Source organism: Mesoplodon bidens (genome assembly GCF_964165515.1).
Source record: "Mesoplodon bidens genome assembly, chromosome: 1".
In the NCBI taxonomy this organism is placed as follows: domain Eukaryota; kingdom Metazoa; phylum Chordata; class Mammalia; order Artiodactyla; family Ziphiidae; genus Mesoplodon; species Mesoplodon bidens.
In genome coordinates this window covers 140,025,198-140,050,690 of record NC_138176.1, presented here as the reverse complement: position 1 = coordinate 140,050,690, position 25,493 = coordinate 140,025,198, and the positions used below count along the sequence as shown (strand labels likewise).

The following is a 25,493-nucleotide window of genomic DNA, read 5'->3' as shown; positions in this document are numbered from 1 at the left end:
GGTAAACTGAGTAATATTTCTTGCATGGAGATGCTATTCACACCTCACTGCTGTAGCACAATGAGCCGTTTAGGTTAAGTGGTGACCCTCCTATGCAAAGAGGTGGTGCTTACCCTTCTCTCAGCTTGAACTTGTATGTTCCACTTTGAGTTGTTTTTTTCAGTTGTGGTGATAGAGTTGGTCTAATCTGGCCATACTCTTTCACAGGATCCCTGTTGTTGATCCGTTGGTATTAGTTTGAAATAGATGGTTAGGGCTGGGCACTGCATTCTCTGACTGGGCCCATGGGCTCAAAAGAGGACTCTTCAGAGGGTGCTGTGCTCCTGAACCTTGGCCTTGCCAGCGCAGTGGGGAGCAACACCGTGTATAATGCAGAGTTGACAGACCATTCTGTAAATATGGTAAAGGACTCTGTGTATCCCTCTGTGGTCTCATTCTGTGATATAAGGGTAACCCCTTCCTGCATATGCTTGTTATCATATTCATGCATTTCTTTGTATTGTTACTTACTACACATGACACACCTCTATATGATATTGTATTTTTCCATGTTTTTAACTTTATCTAAATAACATCTGACATATATATTTTGCAACTTAATTTTTTATTTAAAATAATCCTGGTGCGATTCATCCATATGGAACTATGTAGCCCTAATTCATTTATTAGGGCTGTGTAGTATTCCATTTTATGTATGATTGTTTTTTTATTCATTTTCCTATTTTTCCTATTGAAACAACAGCCAGGTTGTTTCTAATTTTTTGCTTTTATAAACAGTGCTTATCAGAAATATCACTTTCCAAACATTCTTCCTAACTTCCAAGCCTAAGCTAGAAATTCACAGATTATAAAATACCTCCTAGCAAATATCTCCTTATTATTATGCATTAGCTGTGGGAAGATGCCTAAAAAATATCCTTTGCTGAAATATGAATTTTGGTGGAAAGAGGTGGAGGAGAGTGCATCACTGAAACTGCCATTGTTCATTCTTCCTAAATTATCATTAAAACAATTCCTCAGGCACCAGCCACAGAGGTCTCTGCCACCATCTGGCCTTTCAGGTTTGGCTTTGACAATGAAGGATGGTCTAATTTAGAAAGATCAGCTCAACTGCTCAGTCAAACAGGTGAGTCTTACTGAAACTATTTCCAGGTTTTGAGAAGCTCCTACTGTTTTGTTTATCTTGAGCAAGGAGGAGGGTTTGCTGGGTCATAAACTAATCTCTTAAAAAGGCTTTACTTTGGTGGGTGGCTACAGGAGGATTAAGCTTCTGTAGCCACATCTGTGTTTGCTTGAGAGCAATTAATTCAGTTGATTCTGAACAAAGTCTCATACTGGGTATCTGCAGGAGAATCTTGTCATGCCTTTACTCTTGGAAATGCCCCTGCTGGTGGCTCCTGTCACTTGGGAACCCACTGTTGGGGACCAGAAAATTGTCAGATTAAAAGGCAGAATTGGTTGGAGTGATGCTCATTTGCAAAGCAAATTGCTTCCAAGAGCCTGAGGGCCAATTTTATTTGTTTCCATGCCCTGGGGTACTCATCTTTGGATGAAGCATCCTTTAAAATATGTGGGTGTGTTGTTCTTAGATCAACTACATGGAGAATGGAGCAAGAGACTTAAACGGCTAAACTGTTCTAGTTATTCCTAATGATAAGCAAGTCTCCTGAGAAATAGCTGAGGATCTGTATGATTCTAATGCCATTAAGAAATTTCTCTGGCCCTTAGTCCTTTGATTACAGGCCTCTGGGGCACATCTGACCAGGGTATCTGAATAAACTTACTTCTGTGTCAATACAATGGAGGTGTTTGCCCAGGAATAAAACACTACTGTATACTCTATTGTTTCTGAACATAAATTGGATATTTGAGAAAGGTATTAAGCTTATTTGAAATTTGGGGAACGATGTTAATATTTGAAAATTTAGAAAAGTTATGTTTTTATCCTTTCCTACATTTCCTCAAGGTGTCCCATGTTTTAATTACATTCTAAATATGGTAAAAAATTTTATAGCTCAGATTTGAACCAGTTCACTTTAGTAACTCATTAGGAATTACTTTGGTTTTTGATTTACGAGTAAAGGCAGGGGATTAAAGAATCAAGTTTTGCTAATTGTTTTTACATTGCTATGGTTAATCACCATGTGCATTTTTTTTTTCTGAACAGGTGCAGATTTCATAACAGTTTTGGAGAGCGATGCTTCTAAGCCCATTGGGAACAATGACCTGACCATGTGGTTAGGGGAGAAGCTGGGTTTCTATACTGACTTTGGTCCAAGTGCAAGGGATCACACTTGGGGGTGAGTGTCCCTTCGGAATTAATCCCAAACATATCCCCGAAAGACTAGGCAGCATGGGCTTGGAGTGAAAAGTTGATATTGTTATACCTTAGCCCTATGAATATGTCCCAGTGATGCCTCTTGGAGGATGAGGAGGTGCTGAAGATATGCATATTCCATCCTGTTTTAATGGTTTCCCTTTTGCTGGATACTTTCAGTTCTTCACTCTTATAAACCATTTAGTGTAGGAGCTGAGGTTACAGCACTAAACGTGTCTGTCCTGGACGCTGTCCTCATGGAGCTTACATTATAGTGTGAAGAGACGGAAAATAATCATGGACACACAGAAATAAATAATTTGAGACAATGGTAAGTGCTGTGTAGAAAAGGAGAGCGGCTGGGTGGGTGGGGCAGCAGGGGATGCTGCTGTAGGTAGTGTGGTCAGGAAGGTCTCTCTGCCGACCTCATGATGAGGACCCAGGACCCGCTGTGGGAGGAGCCAGTGTAAAGACTTGAGGCCAGGTCAGTCTTGGTGTGCCGGAGCACAGGGTTTGAGGGGGAACTAGTAAGAAAGGAGGTCAAAGGTGGGCCCCTGATCTTACAGGGTCCCATAAGCCATGCTTAGCACTGATTTAATTCAGTTTTTTAAAAAAATAAATTTATCTATTTAATTTTATTTATTTTTGGTTGTGTTGGGTCCTTGTTGCTGCGCGCGGGCTTTTCTCTAGTTGCGGCGAGCTGGGGCTAATCTTCGTTGTGGTGCGTGGGCTACTCATTGCAGTGGCTTCTCTTGCTGCGGAGCACGGGCTCTAGGCACGCGGGCTGCAGTAGTTGTGGCTCATGGGCTCTAGTTGTGGCTCACGGGCTCTAGAGCGCAGGCTCAGTAGTTGTGGCGCACGGGCTTAGTTGCTCCGTGGCACATGGGATCTTCCCAGACCAGGGCTCGAACCCATGTCCCCTGCATTGGCAGGAGGATTCTTAACCACTGCGCCACCACGGAAGCCCTTTAATTCAGTTTTGATAGGAAACCACTGGAGGATTGTAAACACGGGAGCAATCTGATCTGATTTACATTTTTGAAAGATCATTCCGGCTGTTCCTAGAGAAACAGATGGTCAGGGGGCAGGAGTGGGAGCAGGGAGACAGGTGATGAGGTAGAGGCATTAGCACAGGTGAGAAATGACAGTGGGAGGTGTGGAGATGGAGAGAAGGGGGCAAACTCAGGAGCTATCTTGGAGCAGGGCTGACAGGACTTCCTGATGGTTTAGATATCGGGGCTGGAAGTGACAAGGATAGCACCAGGGTGTTTTTCCTGAGTCCCTGATAGGAGATGATGCCCTTTAATGGGACAGGAATGACCAGGTGAGCATCAGGATTGTGCTAAACTGAAGATGCCCCTGGACGGTCAAGTGACATCCATAGGTGCTTGTGTGCAGCCTGGAGGGCCGAGTGGGACAGCACAGGCTGGGCATGTGCATTCAGGGATCATCACTGTAGGCATGGTTCTGTCAGAGGAACTTCGGGAGGAGGCCAGACAGTGTGCGCAGCCTGAGGTCTGAGCTCTGATCATCCTTTCCATGTAGTTCTTTGACTTAGAGTGAGGCGGAACGGGTTTTCCTATCTTTATTGGACCATTTGTAATTTCTAATTTTGTAAATTGTTGCTCTGTGTCCTGGCTGGCAAGGTCGTACATTCTCAAATGCGTTGATTAATATTAGAATTGTTTATGCAGATAAGTTGCCAGAGTAACAGTGCTCGTAAAATGGAGTTTGTGTAGCCTAATTCTGCCCTTTTCGTGTTTCCATAGCACTTATTTTTGTTTTATTAATTAATTTATTTATTTTTGCTGTGTTGGGTCTTCGTTTCTGTGCGAGGGCTTTCTCTAGTTGCGGCAAGCGGGGGCCACTCTTCATCGCGGTGCGCAGGCCTCTCACTATGGCAGCCTCTCTTGTTGCAGAGCACAGGCTCCAGACATGCAGGCTCAGTAATAGTGGCTCACGGGCCCAGTTGCTCCGCAGCATGTGGGATCTTCCTAGACCAGGGCTCGAACCCATGTCCCCTGCATTGGCAGGCAGATCCTCAACTACTGCGCCACCAGGGAAGCCCTCCATAGCACTTATTAAACAGAGTTGATAGTGTTGTGCTTGGTGACACAGTGAGACGTGCTGAATAGCCCAGATGCAATGAACAGTCCAGCAGACTGCCCCATATCTCTCCGCCACATTATTGCTCAGTGCCCCTCAGTGGGAAGCTTGAAGTGTGCGCATCCTTCTTGAACACATATTCTTAGTCCCGTTTGCATGACATGGTGGGACCAATAGTGACGCATGTGCTTCTTTCCGTTCGAATACAGGATTATGGTTTTGTCAAGATACCGGATTGTGAAATCAAAGCATCACCTTCTTCCGTCACCAGAGGGCGAGATTGCACCAGCCATCACTCTGACTGTTAACATTTCCGACAAACTGGTGGATTTTGTTGTGACCCACTTTGGGAATCACGAGTGGGTTTCTTTGGTCTTTCTTGAAGTACACAAAGGCCAAGAAATATTATTAACACATTACTTTGACTTCCATGCATTGACCTTTCTTACTTTCTTCTTTTTTGTTTTTTCCAGAGTATTTTTCTCTGTGTTGCTGGTTTTAAAAATCAGGCATAGAGGGAGTTCCCTGGTGGCTTAGTGGTTAGGACTCTGGGCTTTCACTGCTGGGGCCCGGGTTCAATCCCTGGTCCAGGAACTGAGATCCCACAAGCCGTGTGGCGTGGGCCCCCCCCAAAAAAAAAGAAAAAGGAAAAAAAATCAGGCATAGAAACCTTTGAGATGCAGGCAGTCCTTAACAATGGTACAAGGCAGCATGATGGCCATGTTAACCAGCAGTTACTGAGCAGGTGCTGTGCTAAGTGCATTATTGTATTTGATCTTCATTTTGTATAACGTTAGTACTATTATAGCCCCATTTTACAGATAAATAAGCTAGACTGAAGGTTAGAAGACTTGTCCAATCTGGGTCACACAGCTAGGAATTAAATAGACCCAACTCAGAGCCTGCAAGTGCTTGAAACCACATGGTAAACCAGACTACAGAAAGATGAAATTCCCTTTTCCTACAGGATTACTCCAGTTGGAAGTACTGTTGGGATTTGAGGGTATTAAATAACATTTCTTTTTCCCTCATGTTTTCAGTCAACTGAGAGGTAGGCAGAGGAATCTGGCAGGAAGATCAAAATATCTCTTTTGATTCTGATAAACGTATTTGGACAACATGGCTTAAGTGTGTCCACATGGACCTGCTAATACATTCCCCCAACAATACATGGTGCTGGCTCCCCCAAAGCAGCTGACCTACCTGTCAGGGGCAGAGTCTGCCCTGTCAAACTCTCCCCTTAGTGGGGAAGATAACACAAGGAAACACCCTTTCTGCAAACCGGCAGGTTCCAGGGAGAAGAGTGAGGAAGTGTTTGAGACAAGCATGCCCAGTTTATTCTTACAAACTTAATTAATTACAAAAGTCCTCCCAAGAAGTAAAGGGTGAGAGGGAGAGAGGCCAGAGATGATCTTCTAAGTCGGTTCCCTTCCAAGGAGACATGAAGAATGGGGAATGAATTTTATCCCCAAAGAATAACATTCACAACCAGTGACTTAGTACTGAATAAATCACGAATAATGCCAGCAATATGTTAAAGCAAAGATAAAAGTATATAATTTATACTCTACCATACTAAACATTCTCTAATAGTAATTGAAAACACAAATGTGAAGTGCTTAGCGCTATAAAATACAGCATATGGGCCTGTCCACATTAATGACACAAGAGGCCACAGAGATTTACAGTGACGTATAGAACATTAGAAAAACAACAAACAAAATACGGGTAGCAGACATATTCGTTTTGTTTAGGTGAAACTTACAGTATGACAGAACCCAACATTGTTGTATTGTAAGTTTCACGTAAGCAAAATGAGTATGTCTGCTACCCATATTTTCCTATTACTTCCCTTTTTCTCACAGTATTACATGGATCTGTGAAAGCGTACTTGACTGTTTTCTGAAATAAGTCAGAGCATAAGGAATATAAACCAACCATTCAAATGTAATTAATGTGAACTGTTGGCTAATCGGACTCTTGCTGGTCTTCTTAGAAATGGGAAGGGTGTTTGGAGGACGGATGGTAGAGACAGTCCACATCTCTGTAAAAAGGTGTTTGAAGAAACGCCTTCTGTTTCTCCCAGCAATTTTCAGGTTGCAAGTATAGGCATTCAGAAATCATTCTGCTGACCTTAAATTGCACTTGAATTGGGTTTATCTTTTAAAAAATAGGCACTTTTGTGTTTAAAGGTTGCAAGGTCTCAACCTAAGAAACAGTTGAGTATACTGTATCCTGTTTTCCTTTGCTTTTTTTCCCCTGCCCCCTTTAACTCCCTCTGACCTCTAAAATGTGAAGAATAGACTTGTGAGGGAAGAGAAGACTAAAAGATAGCCCTCAAATTGTTTGGAAAAGAGGAGGGAAGGATTACCTTTTCTAACTTTCTATTAACCACATATTTATTTATTTATTTATTTTTATTAGTTTCTGCTTTATAACAAAGTGAATCAGTTATACATATACTTATATCCCCATATCTCCTCCCTCTTGTGTCTCCCTCCCACCCTCCCTATTCTACCCCTCCAGGTGGTCACAAAACACCGAGCTGATCTCCCTGTGCTATGCGGCTGCTTCCCACTAGCTATCTATTTTACGTTTGGTAGTGTATATATGTCCATGCCTCTTTCTCGCTTTGTCACAGCTTACCCTTACCCCTCCCCATATCCTCAAGTCCATTCTCAAGTAGGTCTGTGTCTTTATTCCTGTTTTACCCCTAGATTCTTCATGACTTTTTTTTTCTTAAATTCCATATATATGTGTTAGCATACGGTATTTGTCTTTCTCTTTCTGACTTACTTCACTCTGTATGACAGACTCTAGGTCTATCCACCTAATTACAAATAGCTCAATTTCGTTTCTTTTTATGGCTGAGTAATATTCCATTGTATATATATGCCACATCTTCTTTATCCATTCATCCAATGAGGGACACTTAGGTTGTTTCCACCTCCAGGGTATTGTAAATAGAGCTGCAATGAACATTTTGGTACATGTCTCTTTTTGAATTATGGTTTTCTCAGGGTATATGCCCAGTAGTGGGATTGCAGGGTCATATGGTAGTTCTATTTGTAGTTTTTTAAGGGACCTCCATACTGTTCTCCATAGTGGCTGTATCAATTTACATTCCCACCAACAGTGCAAGAGTGTTCCCTTTTCTCCACACCCTCTCCATCATTTATTGTTTCTAGATTTTTTGATGATGGCCATTCTGACTGGTGTGAGATGATATCTCATTGTAGTTAACCACATATTTAAAGCCCTGTAACTAACAACATACCCTTTGCTTGCTACCTTACTCACTTGATTTAATAATAATGATGACAACCACAGCAGTAATGATAATAGCTAGCACCTGTCGAGGAGATGTGACTGTAAGGGAAGGGAAGGGAAGCAGTATAGTTTAATGGCGAAGAGCATGAAACTCCAGAACCTGGAATCAGACAATCTGGTTTGAATCCTAAGTCAAGGTGTATCCTTCACCAAATTAGTTAACTATCTTGAGCCTCAGTTTTCCCATCTGCAAATCAGGAGCGATAATCCTACTTATAGGATTCTTGAGGGAATTAAATAAGATATATTATCTCATGCAAAGTATGTGACTAGAGTAACTGCTCAGTTAATACTGGCCATTATTATTAAAGCAAATCAGACACCTCTAAGTGTGAAGCACATTGGGCAGCTTTAAAAAAAAGTCATTCATCAAACACGAATCAAGCATCTGTTGTGTCCCAAGCACAATGCCAGGTGCAGCCTTTTCCCTTAGAGCCTTAGCTCTTGTCTCACTCTTTTTTTTTTTTTGCGGTATGCGGGCCTCTCACTGTTGTGGCCTCTCCTGTTGCGGAGCACAGGCTCCGGACGTGCAGGCTCAGCAGGCATGGCTCACGGGCCTAGCTGCTCTATGGCATATGGGATCTTCCTGGACCGGGGCATGAACCCGTGTCCCCTGCATCGGCCGGCGGACTCTCAACCACTGCGCCACCAGGGGAGCCCAGTCTCACTCTTTAGAAGCCCTGTCCACTCCCAACAAGTGACATGAGAAAGTTCATGCTTCAAATAACTTGTGAAGCCATCACTGCATATTTTGCTTGCCTTTGTTTTTATAATACTAGATAAAAAATTCTTACTCTGAAAAAATAGTGATTTCATTTTCTAATGATTATGGCATATAAACATGAAATCATATTAGGAATGAATTACAGAATGCTTATGCATGTTATTAGCTGATTCAACGGGATTTCTAAAATTACTGATGACACAAATATCTCTTTACAACCAATAATCAGAAAATAGCAGCATTCCTTAGAAGTTACTTAGGTATACACCATAACTAAAATTGGTATTATTTTAGGTAATTAACTGAGCCACCAGTTAATCACCGTGTTTGTTTCTTATAACATGCATAACTGTACAAAGAAGAAAGAGCACAGAACCTGTAGTCTGTAGTTACAGTTATGGTTCTGTTGTAAGATAAACTCAGTGAGCTCCAGTTCCCTTGTCTCTGAAAATCAGATAAAATTATTTTTTCTAGCCCACATCATAGGGCTATTGGGCTGATCAAATATGAACAGATAAGAAAACATAAAACGTGTTCAATCTCTCTCTTTCCCCCTGTCTCCTAATTCCTCACCCTCCTTTCTTTATATGCATACATACATATAGGTTTTATTTTTATTATTATCACTGGGTAAAATTTATCTCCTGAGAAAATGTAAAGCCAAATTCACAGATTATTTTCTGATAATATATTGCTAAAACATATTTGAAAGCTCTATCTGTGGTGCAGTGACTTTGGCATTCTCTAGATTGGGTTTGAATCCCAGTTGTGTGTCAGAAGGAATAGAATTCACTGCAGACTTAATGAAGGGACTACTTACCTCAATGTTGGAAGGGTCAGAGGAACAGATAAGAGGTGCTAAGGTACTCAGACAGTAGTAATGGTGGGGAATCAGTACCATCCTTAGGGCTGAAGGGACAGGTAGAGGAAACAGTGTTCCCAGAGCTCCGTTTGATCTGGAACCAGAAGAGGGGCCACCAGGCATGAGGAATGCAGCTCGAAGAAATACTCCAATTTATCTCTCTTCCTACCGAAACCTCACTGGAAATTAGTAGACAAGGAAGCCCAGGAGATGAAATCTGCAGAGACCAGCCTCCAGAGCATAGAGAAGGGCTGGGAATGGATCTAGGCAAAGATGTTTAGCAAATGGTCATCCTTTTCACTCTTCTGTTTCTTGAGACATCTTTTAATAGCGCTCAGCTGTCTATACATAAGAATGGATAAGCTTAGTCCTGTCTTCTGATCCTACCTCAATGAGGTTTCTCCAGTCTTCTCAGCTCTTGGTGATCTCCCTCTATCTTCCTTTGTCATTGATTTTTCTTAACAGTCATTTATTAGCTGTCTTACTCTGTAAGTGCCTGTGTTGGTCTGCTGCCTATTTACGTTTGGATCCATTCCTGGTTCAGCTTCCTTCCAGCTACAGATTGCAGGAAACCACATTTCCCAGAGTCTGTTGCCTTCTGGCTTCTGGGTAGGTTTAGCCAATGGGACGCACTAATGCAAGGCTGGAGGGCTGGAGGAGGGGAGGAGACAAAGTACTTCTCATTCTCTCTCTCTTCTTTCTCTGTTGTCTCTGGCAGCAGCTAAGTCTCTTCTGTGGCTCCAACTCCTCCTTCAATGGCCCTGGATCCTTCTAAGTAGCCTCCTCCATAGTACCATTTCCCACCAGTTAGGACTGGCTCGTGGACTCTGGGAATATCACCTCTTCCTGTTGTCCCTCTAGCCCTAGAGGTGGTAGAGGTTTCTCACTGCTACTAAACTCTAGTTGCTTCACTGATTCCTGTTTGGCTTCCTATCACCTAGTAGCCAATCCCTTGTATTAAATTCACTTTGTTTGAAACACCTAGAGTGGTTTCAGTTTTTCTTGCTGGATCATGCAAATATGATGTCCTTATTTTTCCCCAGACAGACTGACTATAAACCCCTCAGAGTCTTGATGTACTTGCCTGATTGTCTCAGTTACACACTTATAGTACTTAGCATGATAAAAGCAGCACACTTAGCCAGTATTTGACCAGGAGAGCCAGGGAGGCTTTCAGAAACATTCAGTTGAAGGAGCTGAGTAGGTTAACAAACCTGGTGTGTCCTGTGAATGTTAGGATTCTCCCTCTTACCGGTACTCCTTGCTATTTCTTTTTAAAAACTACTAATCTTTAGCTGTAATACTGATGACCAGGTCTTAGATTATTGTTATAATTTCTTCTGATGAAAAGTTGAGCAATTGCTGTTTTTAGATATTTATATCCACTCGACTCCAAATGATTTGTGGGGAAAGGTCATGTTGTTCTTGGTCAAGTTTGTCAGCCTGCTCAGTTGAAGCACTATAGCTGTCTTGCTCATTTGCATAACATTAAGTCAGTGTGTCCCAGTAGGAATTATTCTGGGTTTGTGCAGTGTTTGAAGATATTCTTTGGGAACTTAGTTAGGTACCTAATATTTTTTAAAAATTGTTTTGCAAATACAGTAAAGAGGTATATTTTTGCATTTTTTCAGAGATGACCTGGATAGGAAACTTCAAGCTATTGCTGTTTCAAAACTACTGAAAAATAGCTCTGAGCAAGTGATATTTCTGGGATATATCACTTCAGCACCTGGTTCCAGAGATTATCTACAGCTCATTGAATGTGGCAATGTGAAGGTAACACAATCTTAATAGGATTTCTGATTTCTTAAATTAGTGTTTCTTCTTCATGTTTTGAAAAACCTAACCCAACATTGTAATATGTATCCTGATTATCTACTGCTGCATAGAAAACTACCAAAAAACATACTGGCTTTAAGTAGCATTCATCTCTTTGCTCATAAATCTGCAATTTGGACAGGACTTAGTGGGGATAGCTCATCTCTGCTCCGCACAGCTAGGTGGCTCACCTGGGGCCTGGAGGAGCCACTTTGCAGATGACACATTAGTGGCAAGTTGGTGGGGCTGTTGACTAGGAGCTCAGCTGGGGCTTTGGGCTCAGGGTACTGCTTCCTCTCCGTGGGCTGCTTAGGCTTCTTTCCTGCATGATGGCTGGGTTCTAAGAGTGAGTGTCCTAAGAGAACCAGGAAGAAGTTGTATTGCCTTGTATGACCTAACCTTGTAAGTCATATAATGTGATTTCTGCTGTCATCACAAGCCTGCTCACATTCAAGTGGAAGAAACATAAACCCCATCTCTCGATGAGAGGAGTATCAAAGTCACATTATAAGAATGCCATATGGCAAGTGGATTATTGTAGCCGTGTTTAGAAAATACAATCTGCCACATTGTACAAGTTAATCATAATGAGAGTAAAAGATAAAATGGCATACAGAGAGGCTGGCTGATCAGGGCCTCACTAAACGACACTGAATTTGTCCTTACCTGTTCAGGTCCCAAACGGTTGAATTTCTCAGTGTATCCAGATATAATCATACTCTGGGAAACTGACAGACAAATCAAATCCTTGAGACATATATACACTAGAAGGTTAAGTGCATTCGTTTATAATGAGAAATACAATTATTATATTTAGTTAAGCCCTATGTAGATTTCTTGGTCCTTTTTTTTTTTTTTTACTTCATTGTCTTGAGATAATATCTGCAAACAAAAAAACTTATCCCTTTTATCAAGTGCTTGGAAAGACAGGTGAGAGAGAGCATTGTATGATGAAGGTGTTCTGTATGTGACAGAAAACACAAAACGACAATGGCTTAAATAAGAGAAGTATAGCTCTTTATGTAAAAGTCTGGGCAGGTGATTCACTACTAGTACAGCACTTTGTGGTACCGGGAGTGTGCTCCTTCTATCTTGTGGCTCCACATTACAAGGCTTTCACTCCCAAGTTTGCCTCATGGTCCAAGATGGCAGCATCCTTTTTCTAGTTAGCAAGAGGGAGGAAGGGATACAGAGGGGACCAAGAGCATATGCAACTTATCTCTAAGGCAAATTCTAGGAAACTGACCTCTTCTACCTACATTTCATTGACTGGAATTTAGTCATTGGCCATACCTCACTGTACGGGAAGTTGAGAGATGCAGTATTTAATCTTGATACCCTTATACCTAGCTAAAAATCCTACAACTTTGGAAGAGGGGCAAGGCAGATATTAAGGAGATGAGTTAATCTCTGCCCTAGTGGATAAGGCAGAAGTGGAGTCAAATGGACTCCTAATTTTGGCTTTGGTCAGAGGGTTTATGATGGTGACCCTTATTATTATAGAGAATACATAAGGAAGAAGAGTTTTGCAAAGAAGATGAGTTCAGCTTTAGGCTGAGTTGAGGCATCTGTGGGGTATTAGTGGAGCTGTCCATTAGACAGCTGGACATACGGATCGGGAACTGAGAAGGGCTTTCAGGACTAGAGATACAGATTAAGGAGTTGCCACCATCTAGGTCATCATTAAAACCATGGAAGAGGATGATATTGCTTATGGAGTTAGAGAATTGCAAGAGGAAGACCAAAGAAAACTCCTGATAGAGCCACATTTAGTGTGGCTATCATGGGGGTGATGGGTGAGGGAAGAGGAGGGAGATTATCTCAGAAAAGAGATTAAGGAGAAGTCAGAAGAGTAAGAGGAAAATCTGGAGAGTGGAATCACAGGGGTTACATTAGTTATTTATTAGTGCATCACTGTGTAAGCTACAAACCTTAGTGGCTTAAAAAGAACAATGGTCGAATATCCTCATGACTGTGTGGGTCTACTGAGTGGTTTTCTGTTCTTGCCTGCATTCATTCGTGGGGTCAGCTGGTGGCTGTGGCTGGGGAGGTCTGACATGTCCCCACTCACTGGTCTGGGGCCTTGGTGCTGGTTGTTGGCTGGACCTCTCTCCCCATGTAGTCTCTCATCACTAGCCTACCTGGTGCCACATTTACCAGCTTTGTGACCTTGAGGCAAGTTATTTAACCCTTCTGGGGCTCAATGTCCACATCTATAAAGAGGGGATAGTAATACCTATTGTATCATAGGGTTGTTCTGAGGATGAAAATAAAGTAATGCCTGAAAAGCCCTAAGCCTTGCATGCAGGAGGCACTTAATAAGTGGTAGCTACATATTTGTATTATGTATGTCTGGCTGTATGTATCAAATCACATTAGATAAATGTGTAAGTATATGGTCTATAAAGTATAGAAGACTACTATACAAGATGATACTTGGCAAATTTAAGAAAATATCGATTGTGTCCTAATAAGAGAGAGAATTTGTGTGTGTGTGTGTCTGTGTGTGTAAGAGGAATTTTATTTGATTTTTATTTAATACTCTGTTGGGTTCCACTGTCACAGTCAGAAGCTGTGTCAAGATTGACAGTGGACAGACACTGTAAAACTCTTAGAGGAAAACATAGGCAGAAGACTCTATGACATAAATCACAGCAAGATCCTTTTTGACCCACCTCCTAGAGAAATGGAAATAAAAACAAAAATAAACAAATGGGACTTAATGAAACTTAAAAGCTTTTGCACAGCAAAGGAAACCATAAAAAAGACAAAAAGACAACCCTCAGAATGGGAGAAAATATTTGCAAACGAAGCAACTGACAAAGGATAAATCTCCAAAATATACAGACAGCTCATACAGCTCAATATCAAAATAAACAACCCGGGCTTCCCTGGTGGCGCAGTGGTTGAGAGTCCGCCTGCCGATGCAGGGGACACGGGTTCGTGCCCCGGTCCAGGAAGATCCCACATGCCGCGGAGCGGCTGGGCCCGTGAGCCATGGCCGCTGAGCCTGCGCGTCTGGAGTCTGTGCTCCGCAACGGGAGAGGCCACAACAGTGAGAGGCCCGCGTACCGCAAAAAAAAAAAACAAAAAGCAAAAAAAACCAAACAACCCAATCCAAAAATGGGCAGAAGACCCTAAATAGACATTTCTCCAACAAACACATGAAAAGATGCTCAACATCACGAATCATTAGAGAAATGCAAATCAAAAGTACAATGAGGTATCACCTCACACCAGTCAGAATGGCCATGATGAAAAAATCTACAAACCATAAATGCTGGAGGGAGTGTGGAGAAAAGGGAACCCTCTTGCACTGTTGGTGGGAATGTAAATTGATACAGCCACTATGGAGAACAGTATGAAGGTTCCTTAAAAAACTAAAAATAGAACTACCATACGACCCGGCAATCCCACTACTGGGCATATACCCTGAGAAAACCATAATTCAAAAAGAGTCGTGTACCACAATGTTCATTGTAGCTCTCTTCACGATAGCCAGGACATGGAAGCAACCTGAGTGTCCATTGACAGATGAATGGATAAAGAAGATGTGGTACATATATACAATGGAATATTACTCAGCCATAAAAAGAAAGGAAATTGAGTTACTTGTAGTGAGGTGGATGGACCTAGAGTCTGTCATACAGAGTGAAATAAGTCAGAAAGAGAAAAACAAATACCGTTTGCTAACACATATATATGGAATCTAAGGGAAAAAAAAAAAAGGTTCTGGGGCTTCCCTGGTGGCGCAGTGGTTGAGAGTCCACCTGCCGATGCAGGACACGATTTCGTGCCCTGATCCGGGAAGATCCCACATGCCGCGGAGCGGCTGGGCCCGTGAGCCATGGCCGCTGAGCCTGCGCATCTGGAGTCTGTGCTCCACAACGGGAGAGGCCACAACAGTGAGAGGCCCGCATACCGCAAAAAAAAAAAAAAAAAAAAAAAAAAAACAGTTCTGAAGAACCTAGGGGCAGGACAGGAATAAAGATGCAGATGTAGAGAATGGACTTGAGGACATGGGGAGGGGGAAGGGTAAGCTGGGACAAAGTGAGAGAGTGGCATGGACTTATACATACTACCGAATGTAAAATAGATAGCTAGTGGGAAACAGCCACATAGTACAGGGAGATCAGCTCAGTGCTTTGTGACCACCTAGAGGGGTGGGATAGGGAGGGTGGGAGGGAGATGCAAGAGGGGGGAGATATGGGGATATATGTATATGTATAGCTGATTCACTTTGTTATAAAGCAGAAAGTAGCACACCATTGTAAAGCAATTTTACTCCAATAAAGATGTTAGAAAAAAAAAAGATATGCAGTGGATTCTTTTGCTGTGGCCTCTCCCGTTGCGGAGCACTGGCTCCGTGGCCATGGCTCACGGGCCCAGCCGCTCCGCGGCACGTGGGATCCTCCCGGACCGGGGCACGAACCCGTGTCCCCCACGTTGGCAGGCGGACTCTTAACCACTGTGCCACCAGGGAAACCCTGCAGTGGATTCTTATATAGCTTTTTCTATTAGGAACTTTATTAATGCAGAGAGGAGTTTTAATCATAAATGCTTGAGTGAACAGATATTTCTCTTTAAGAAATGAATATTTAAATTCCACAGTCTTAAAATCTGAGAGCAACTTTTTAAAACCTAATAAAATAAAAAGATAGTAAAACATATTCATAGTTGATTATCCCCACTATATACAGGTGAATGATAAATTTTTATCTCTTCCCAAGGCAAACCAGAACAGTACCTTTAGAATTTATTTGCTTTTTTTATCATTAAAATTTATTACAATTTTTCCATGTATATAGAAGTCATAGTTGATATGTGTGTGATATGTAAGTAATAGTAAAGATTAATTAACAAGCATTCATGTGTCCACCACCAAGCTTAAGAAAAAAAATTAATACATAATAAATTGTGGTGTGTTCTTTGTGATTTAAAAAATTTTTTAATTAAATTTTAATAGTAAAATTTAGTCAGCATAGTCAAAAGTCAGGTATATTTTTTAAAAGAAGAAAATGAATATTTCTTTAGTATAAAAGCTCCATATTTAGAGTTTTGCCGACACATTATCGAAAAAAATGTTTATGTTATGATTTTCTGATGAAAAGTAACACTGGTCTCAAGCTTTCAACATCAAATAGACTCACGATTACTTCTGAAACGTGTGTTACCAGTGACTCAATTTAACAAACAGACTGAGCTCCTGCCAAATGCCAGCCTTCATGCTAGGAACCAGGGAGCCTAGGTGATTGAGTCTTTCTGCTCAGGAAGGGGAGAGTGGAGACATCTAAACGATTAACTGTACAGAGTGGTGTAGCTGGTGCTCATAAAGGACTACACAGGATGACTGATGAGCATGCAATCAATTCTGCTTGGGATGAGAGACTTGGAAAGCTGTGCGGAGCCAGTACCGTGTTGTGATTGCTGCCTAACTCTCTCTCTAGACCACCTTCATGTTTTACTCCCAGCGTCTCATACTGGGGCTAGATGGGCATATGGTAGGTGCTCCAAAAATATCTATAGAATGAATAAATGATTTTGACCTTAAAAAATCAGTAGGAGTTAGAGAAAATAGCATGCACAAAAGAAAGGCATATTTATTACTGTAGCTCACACATTTTCTTGGCAATTCAGAATAGAGCACCGTTTTTAATGCTTTAAACATTCTCTTCTCTCTTCATTATTAGGATATTGACAGCACAGATCAAGACAGATGGTGTGAATACATTATGTATCGAGGGCTGATCAAGTAAGCATAGGTATTTGATTGTTGTTTTCTTTTCTTTTTCTTTCTTTCTTTTTTTTTTTGGATTGTTGTTTTTGTTAATCTACTGTTATTGTGATCTTTTGGGTCTATCCTGGAAGGAAAAACTTTCTGGAAGCAATTAGTTAATTGTGTTACTTTTCATAGACATTGATTTGACTAGTTACCCAGTTTAACATTTTCTTTTCAATGTATAGCCTAATGAGTTAGGAAGGAGTAAATGGTTAAGCAAATTAAGTTTAATTATACAAAGAAGATACTGTGTGAGTTATTAAGCATGATAATTATGTGACTGTCAGTACATGTTAGGAATGGCACCATTTTTGACTGTATGCCATGGTGTAAACAGCATGGACCATGGGCTTGAATTCCAGCTTTGCCAGCTTCTAATCATGTAATCTTGGGTAAGGTAACTACCTTGTTGGAGCCACTACTATATTGTGGTGAGCTCTCAAGGTAGATTATATTTTTAAAAAATATCACCCCATATCATCCCATATCAAAAAATGAATATTATCCATATATATGTAAAAATTCAAAAATACTGTAGCTGAAAGATCTCAGAATTCAAACACGTAGCTGTGTAAATCTGTTTGGAAGGCAGTGTTTCTTTAAACAAAGCAAAGAGCAGTTTAATATCAAAAAAGGGACTAATCAGTCAATCATTTATTCAGCAAGTATTTATTAAATACCTATTACATGATTGGCATTGTTCTAGGCATTGGGGATATAACAGGAACAAAATAAAATCCTTGACTCATGGAGCTCCCACTCCAGTGGAAAGAGACAGAAAGTAAGCACGTAAGGAATAGACTATGCCAGGTGGTGATAAATATGATGAGAAGGATGAATAAAGCCAGGTAAGAAGGATGGAGAGCACCGAGGGTGGGCAGGGTTGCTGTTCTGATGGGGTGCTGTTCAGGCAGCAGCCTGAATGAGGGGGAGCCCGCCTGCATACATCCTGAGAAGAGCATCCAGGCAGAGGGAGGAGGAAGTGCAAGAGTTTTAGGAGGGCATGCTTGGTATATTTTGGTAACAGTGAGGAGGCCAGCATGGCTGGAGTAGAGTGAGATGGGAAGTGATGTGAGAGAGGTAAGGAGGGACAGATCTTGTTGACAGTGATGGATTCACAGGCCCCTCCACTTACAGGGTTCTTTAGTGGATGCAACATGCTGGAGACCATCCCTGAAACTCATCCTGAAATTCCGTTAGTACAGAATCTGTTTGGAGCTACTTGACCTGAGAACTCTAGCTACCCTCCTTGGGGCAGTGCTGGGAACTGTGGGACAGTGAGGCCTTCTAGGGTGGACCTCTCTAGGCCTTAGTTCCCCCTCCATACAGAGCAGTTCATCACCCGGAGGCATCTTGGCATTGTCTGCCTGAAGAGGGGAGCTGGTGTGGAACTGATCACCCCTTAGGTAAACATCTGTTCTAAGATCTGTGATCTACATTGATGAAAGAAATGGTTGCCTTCTGGAGATGATATAGAATCACAGGGTCAACTTCTCTCCCTTTGGAGATATGGCTTGTTCACTTATGAGTCACAGTCTGGTGAAAGCAAACCCTTAGGTTCTACTGTTCTTTACCCCATTTGCCATTCAACAAGTATTGATGGAGCATAATGTATTTTAGCCACCAGGGGTATAGCAGTGAACATTCAGAGAAGCATCCCTCAACTGGCTGAGGGAAGATAGTCAATGATTGGAATGATGGAATCAATAATTCCATTGTGTCTTATTTTAGGAGGTGATAACTATAGTGAGGAAAACTTGAGCAGGATAAGGAACATCCAGAATATGGAGATGGGATGCAGTTGTAAACAGGGGCTTGGGTAGGTCTTAATGAGAAGTTGACATTAGAGCTAATATTTGAAGGAGTGGCCCATGTGGCTGTCTTGGAGAAGACCATTCCAGATAGAGGGACCAGCTAGTGCAAAAGCCCAAAGGCAGGAGGGCTGATGTTTTTGAAGAAAAGTGATATTCATGGGGCAGGAGTGTGTATATGGAGATGGAGGTAAAGGAGGTAAGCGGGGAGTGTATGGGCAGCGAGGGAAAGGAGCAGGTCTTGTGGACTCTTATGAAGGACTTTGGATATTACTTAGTAAATTGGTTCCTGGATAATTTCCTTGGTTCATATGCTTACTGAGGTGGCCAGGGAGGCCCCTGAGATGCTAAGCTCATTCTGGTTACACTAATAATTCAGGAACTCTAAAGACCCAGCGCATGCCCATATGGCTGCAGGACAGATAGCTTGACTATTATTTTGGTGTTTCCAAAACATTAAGGTGGGAGGAAGCATGCTAATTTTGTAAAGTATATGATATCTCAGATTGAAAACACTGCTCCTGTTTAAATTCATATTAAAGTTGTTGCTTTAATGGGGTTATTAGAATTTCTAGAAGACAGTTTATGATATAGACTGAAAAAGGTTTATATTCAAGATGTAAAAATTGTTAGTTGCCAAGGGACAGGGGTATTTATAGTACCAGTACCCATAATAGTTAATCACTGGACTCTGTTTGTACATTTGTGGCCCAAGACCTTCTTTGTCTCTCCTTAGGAGAGTGGGATGGCAAATATATGTGTATATTTAGAAATATTTGGAGATATATATATATTCACACATACATATAGTTACTATGACTGTCAGAGATGGTATAATAGTCTGCTTAGGCTGCCATAACAAAATACCATAGACTGGGTGGCTTTAACAACAGAAACTAATTTTCTCATGGTTCTGGAGACAGAGGGAAAGAGCATGCATGCTCTGTGATATCTCTTCTTTAAGGACACTAATCCTATTGGATCAGGGACCCAACCTTATGAACTCATTTAACTTAATTACTTTCTTAGAGGCTCTGTCTCCAAATATGGCTACACTGGGGCAGGGGGGTTAGGGCTACAACATATGAATTTTGGGGGAGGGAACACAGATGTTTAGTCTGTAACAGACAGGAAGGTAATTTTGAAAATACCAAAATTAATGAAGTTAGGACTACTGTTATTCAGTTTCTGTCCACAAAACCAATTCTATAAACTTTACCTTGATCATCTAATTCAATGTCCTGCTCTCAGTAGGCACTTGATAAATATTTACTGGACAACAACGAGAGAGTCCCTATTTTAGTAGAAGATTTGGATTGTCAGGTTCCTTATCGTCAAGGACTTTTTGAAGGCTGTGTCTATGAAATGGGTTAGAAGAACTTTGATCTTAGAGATTTGGGAAATAAATAACCTAGATTTACTAGAGGCAGTGACATAGAATTACAGGGAACTGCACAGATTTGGGACCTGAGCTTAGACAAATGCATTAACCTGTCAGACAACTCAGACCTACATCTGATGCTATCATAGCTCTTCTCTTACCTACTGTGGTGGGCAGATTTGCTGCCTCCGCTGGTTCCAGCTCTGGGTTTCTGTCTCTATTTTGTATGGAGTTACAGGTTTTAAGTGTTCCTCCTACTGCCACTGTGGCCCAAGCCCCCATCGTCTTTTACCTAAATTGTTGCAGTGGCCTCCTAACTGTTCTTTCTGCTTTGACCCTTCCCTGGAGTCTGCTCTCTACACAGTAGCCACTGCATCTCTGCACAAAACTCCTTGGATTACCATTTCATTCTCAGAAGAAAATCTCAAGTCTGTCAGGAAGGCTTTGCATCATCTGCTGCCCCCATCCCCGTGCAAACTCAGGTTTCCCCTATGCACTCCACTCCAGTCATTGTGGAGTTGGTTCTCAGAAAAGCCAAGCGCATTCTACCCCAGGACCTTTGCATTTGCTGTTCCCGTTCCCTAGAACACCCTTCCTCCAATACCTGTATGGTTTGCTCTCTCACTTCATTCAACTTTTTGCTCAAGTGTCACTTTGTCAGAGAGTTATGCTCTGACCATCCACTATAAAGTAACAGCCTCTGCCACCTAGCATGCCCTGTCCTCTGTACTCTGCTTGTTCCCCCATAGTACTTGGGTACTGATCACCATACATATATACATATTTAATTTGTTCTCCCCAACTAGGATGAAAGCTCTATGAGGGCAAGACCTTCGTTTTGTTCACTGTTTATCTCCAGTACCTGAACAATGCCTGCATGTAATAGGGACTGGCTATATGTATTTGTTTTTTAAATAAGTGAATGACTGAAGCTGACATTTTTAAAGAGGCAAAGTATAAATAAAATAAAATGAATTCTTGGCTGCTCATGGTTCTCCCATTTTTTCATGTGAGCTTCTTGATAACTATCCAGATAGATAACATCTACAAAATGCTTTGCATTTCCTGGAGAACCAAAAGATATAAGCAAAAACAAGATGTACAATTTTTTCAGACATGAAAATTGTGCAGTTTTTCAGGCATTAAAAATCTTTTATTTTAGATGTTTCAATGTGAATGAAAATGTGCATGAGGTGTTTGGATTTTTTAAGGTAAGAAAGAATTTAGGCCTATGCTCCTGCCATTCTGAAGTATTCCTGCTATTGACGCAAAACAAATGTGTGAGAGGCAATTTGTACAGACAGAATATTCATTAGTGTAATAAAGTAGAGTAAGTTTGCCAAGTATGTTTAGTTAATTAAACCTATGTGCATATTCCTTATTCATTTATATCATAAAAGCAATATTTTGATAAATATTTAGAGTAATAAATCAATTTAATTCTAGTGATATACAGAGTAGAGTTAGAAATGGGAAATTGGCTTAATAATGAAGGTGTTATCTATAATACTAGATCTCATCAGATTTCTGAATGATAATAATATCTTTACAAACCATTTGTTTCTGCCACAGATTGGGTTATGCAAGAATCTCCGATGCTGAGCTGAGTGACTCTGAAATTCAGATGGCCAAATTTAGGATCCCTGATGATCCCATTAATTATAGAGACTACCAGAAAGTGGTCACAGACCCCAGGGAAGTTCCTGAGAAAATTCACTTCAATCTCAGGTGAGTGAGTTCCTTTATGTTGTGAACTACAGCTATGAGATTGTCCATCCCCTCTAGGGACCTAAATATTACCTCACAACGAGCTACAAATTAGATTCGGTTCTAGAGGTTTATTCATGTTAAGGGAGCTCCTGGTAAAGATGATGACATCCTACTTGGGTTGAAGTTATGATTCCTGCTTTCTGGGATAGAGAAACGTGTTGAAGTCCCAACCTCAGGCAAAAAAGATCAATGACACCACCATAATAGCTAATATTAAAGTGTTTTTGTGTCCTAGACCCTGTTCTAGATGTGTCATGTGTTGTCTCGATTAATCCACATTGGATCAGTCCTCTTGTTATCCCCATTTTAGAGGTAAGGAAGCTTAGACTGAGGAACATAACTTCATCAGGGTTACGTGGCTGGTCAGTGACAGAGCCAACAAGTGGGAAGGAAGCCTGTTAGCATCATTGGGTTGCTGTGATTCTCAGCGCTGGCTGCACTTAGACTCACCTGGAGAGCTTTTAAAAACTCCCTCTGCCTGGGTCCCACCCCAGGCCAATTCATCAGAACCTCTTGGTGATACATGGGCTTTGGGTTAAAAAATAATCTTTCCAGGTTATTCTGATGTGCAGTAAGAATTGAGACTATGGAGAGTGGATTATTTATTTCCATTACAGATACTCTACCCTCTGAAATATGTTGGGTGTTGTTTAGTTTTAAATAGAGGTTACCTGAGAAACCTATTTGCAGCAAAACATGTGATTTGGAGTAGTTGCTCTTTTTTCTTCCCATGACGGGATAATGAGAGGAAATGTCTGCCTCAAACCAGACCCAGAACATGTCATATACCTTGTTAGTATTATTTGACATTTCTACTACTTTTACTAGCTAGTAGCTATAGAAACTTCTCAGATGTCATTTTGTTTGGGGGGGGGAAATGACATTTATCCACTCTCTTTTTCTTCCTTGTCTCTCCTTACAAGAAAAGACTGTATCAAAGTGTAGGCAGCAAACGTAAGGAGAGCTATAGGCAAGTCTTGATTTGCTTCAGTCACTGTATTTGATCTTGCCCTTTGTAACTGCAATGTAGCTATGAAGAGCATGGGCTCTGGGGAAAAGCTGCCCAGTTCAGACCTTTGCTTTTTGCCAGTGAACAGCTGCGCAACTGTGAGCAAGTTGCTTAACCTCTCTAAGCTTCAAATCTCATCTGCAAAATGGGAAAAATAGTAGTGCCTGACTCCTAAGTTTTTTTGAGGTTTGAATGACACACAAAGTTCTTAAAATTGTGCATGGTAAATCCTCCAGAGCCAGTAGCTGCAATAGCATCAACAGTATTTGTAGCAGTAACAGTAGAAATAAAACAGAAAGCTTCCCTCCTTTTGTTGACTGAGGTGACTTCTTAAATGGAAGCTCAAAGATCTGGGAAGAAAAAAAAATTTCCTGTTTCCTTATTCTCATATCAGGAGTGTGGAGAAGTCTAAATAAAATATTTTTGGCTAATCACAGCTGCAGATTGATCCACACCAACCGTGAAGGGTGCTTGATCTGCTTTCTCACTCAGTTTAATTATGAAAATAACAGAAGCATAAGTAGAAGGTCTGCTTTTAAATTCCTTGTAAAATATATACATATGAAAATTTATAAAATAGAAATAATCAAAGAATCACAAAAAATCCCATTCCTTAATTCAACAAACATCCATTAAGTACCATGATGCCAGTACCATGCTAGGCCTTATGCTGGAAACTGAGGACGGAGTGGTGAATAAGACCAAATCTTTATCCTGTGCAGCTTATGTTTTAGTGGGGAGATAAGCAATTCAAAGATTATCACCGGTAATATTTTTGGATACATCTTTGCTTTTTTATATGCATATATATCTATATATCACACAATTATCCCAACTTTGTAAATGTATGAAACATATATATGTGTATGTGTGTTCATTCTATTTGTTAATCTGATTTTTTTTACATCCAAACAGTATATGATGAACTTCCTTCAATAATAAAATACTCTTCTGAAAATATTTTTAATGATTGTATAATATTCCATTGTATGGATATACCAAACTTAGCTAACCAATAGTTTTATTGCACATTTAGCCTTTCATTATTACAGAAAGTCTTCCAGGGACTCTGTATCTTTGGGTATATCCTTGATTTCTTCCTCAGTACTCGGTTCTAGTCATAGAATAGTACAGTCGAAGGTTATGCAAAATTTTAATATCCCTTATTGTTGTTTTGAGATGACAGAGTAAACAGATCTCCTACCTCCTACATTACTGTAGTCATTTGGATATTGCAATTTCTGATTAAGAAAAGGAAGTCATAGCTTCCTTTCCAGTGCCTTTTGTGTTTCATCATACCAACCAGAGCTATATAATTACCTAATTATTCATTGGCAAAGTAAATCATTAATCTGTAGCACCTGAGCACTGTAAGAAGCCTTAGAAATTGCAATTTTACCAAAATAGATTTTATAGATGCGTAAATATAACATGAATAACATCCCTTCACCTATAAAATGGATATTATTCCAAACGAGAAAGGGAGAAAATCCAGATTTATTTTTCACAAATGTTATCAGCCAATAATTCTCAAATAGTTGTGCTTTTGGAATGATCCATAATCATGGAATGAGGACTTTGAAGGTTAAAATTTAGTATGCCTTTTCCATAGGCATGAATCCTTTTTTTTTTTTTCTTCATTTGCTGTTTTATAAATGAATCATATCTCTCCTGGTTTTATGATAGAAAAGTAAAACCACAATAGATTATGGTTAAATTTTACATAAGAACATGTCTTTCGGAATAGTTTTTACATATCAATTACTTTTTTTTTTTTTTAGATTTGGATCTTACAAAGAAGGACATAATTTTGAGAACAATCATCATTTTCATATGAGTACTCCCAAATACTTTTTATGAATTATTTAAAACAGGAATTCATTGACCACACAATCCTAAGGGAAATAAAAATATAATTATAAGATAAAAAGAAGAGATGAACTAAAGTGGGAAACTATACACCAAAAAACCCTTGATTTTGAAAAAATATGGTATCTATGCAGTGGGAAATTCTATCAATTTATAACATATATTGCTAAATACAAGCATTTCTCCAAATTGTTTTTCTTAAATATTTGATAAAAAATAGAATGTGAGGTAACCTAAGAAAGTTTTACTATGAGAGAGAAAATAACAAATATGTCTTACCTTTTTTTTTTTTTTTTTTTTTTTGCGGTACGCGGGCCTCTCCCGTTGCCGAGCACAGGCTCCGGACGCGCAGGCTCAGCGGCCATGGCTCACGGGCCCAGCCGCTCCGCGGCATGTGGGATCTTCCCAGACTGGGGCATGAACCCGTGTCCCCTAGCATCGGCAGGCGGACTCTCAACCGCTGTGCCACCAGGGAAGCCCATGTCTTGCCTTTTTTTAATGCTTAAAAATAGGAAATGGATTTTTTGACGAGCTGGAAGGATTACTTACAGAAATCAAGCAGCCTTACATCCCTTTTGGAACAAAGCAGGGGAAGAAATGTTTAAAGATTAAGTCTAATTGTTAGAAGAATAATGTGTACATATAACTGTTGTTGACTCAGCAGCTGCAGCATGCCCATTGCCATCCTCCCCTGAGCTATGATAGCATTGTGTCTCT

General features: G+C 40.7%; 1 protein-coding gene across 1 annotated transcript in view; it reads left to right on the top strand.

The window, feature by feature from the left end:
* Positions 1–24,836, top strand: part of CWH43 (cell wall biogenesis 43 C-terminal homolog) — a gene marked incomplete at its 5' end in the record, with an annotated part of 44,709 nt that extends 19,873 nt beyond the window's left edge. The window contains 7 exon segments of the mRNA XM_081254810.1: positions 1,021–1,126; positions 2,168–2,300; positions 4,633–4,782; positions 10,971–11,115; positions 16,848–16,909; positions 21,701–21,856; positions 24,689–24,836. Of these exon segments, the coding sequence (XP_081110936.1) occupies positions 1,021–1,126; positions 2,168–2,300; positions 4,633–4,782; positions 10,971–11,115; positions 16,848–16,909; positions 21,701–21,856; positions 24,689–24,767 (831 nt within the window). The 3' untranslated portion in view covers positions 24,768–24,836.
* Positions 24,837–25,493: the final 657 nt, after the last annotated feature.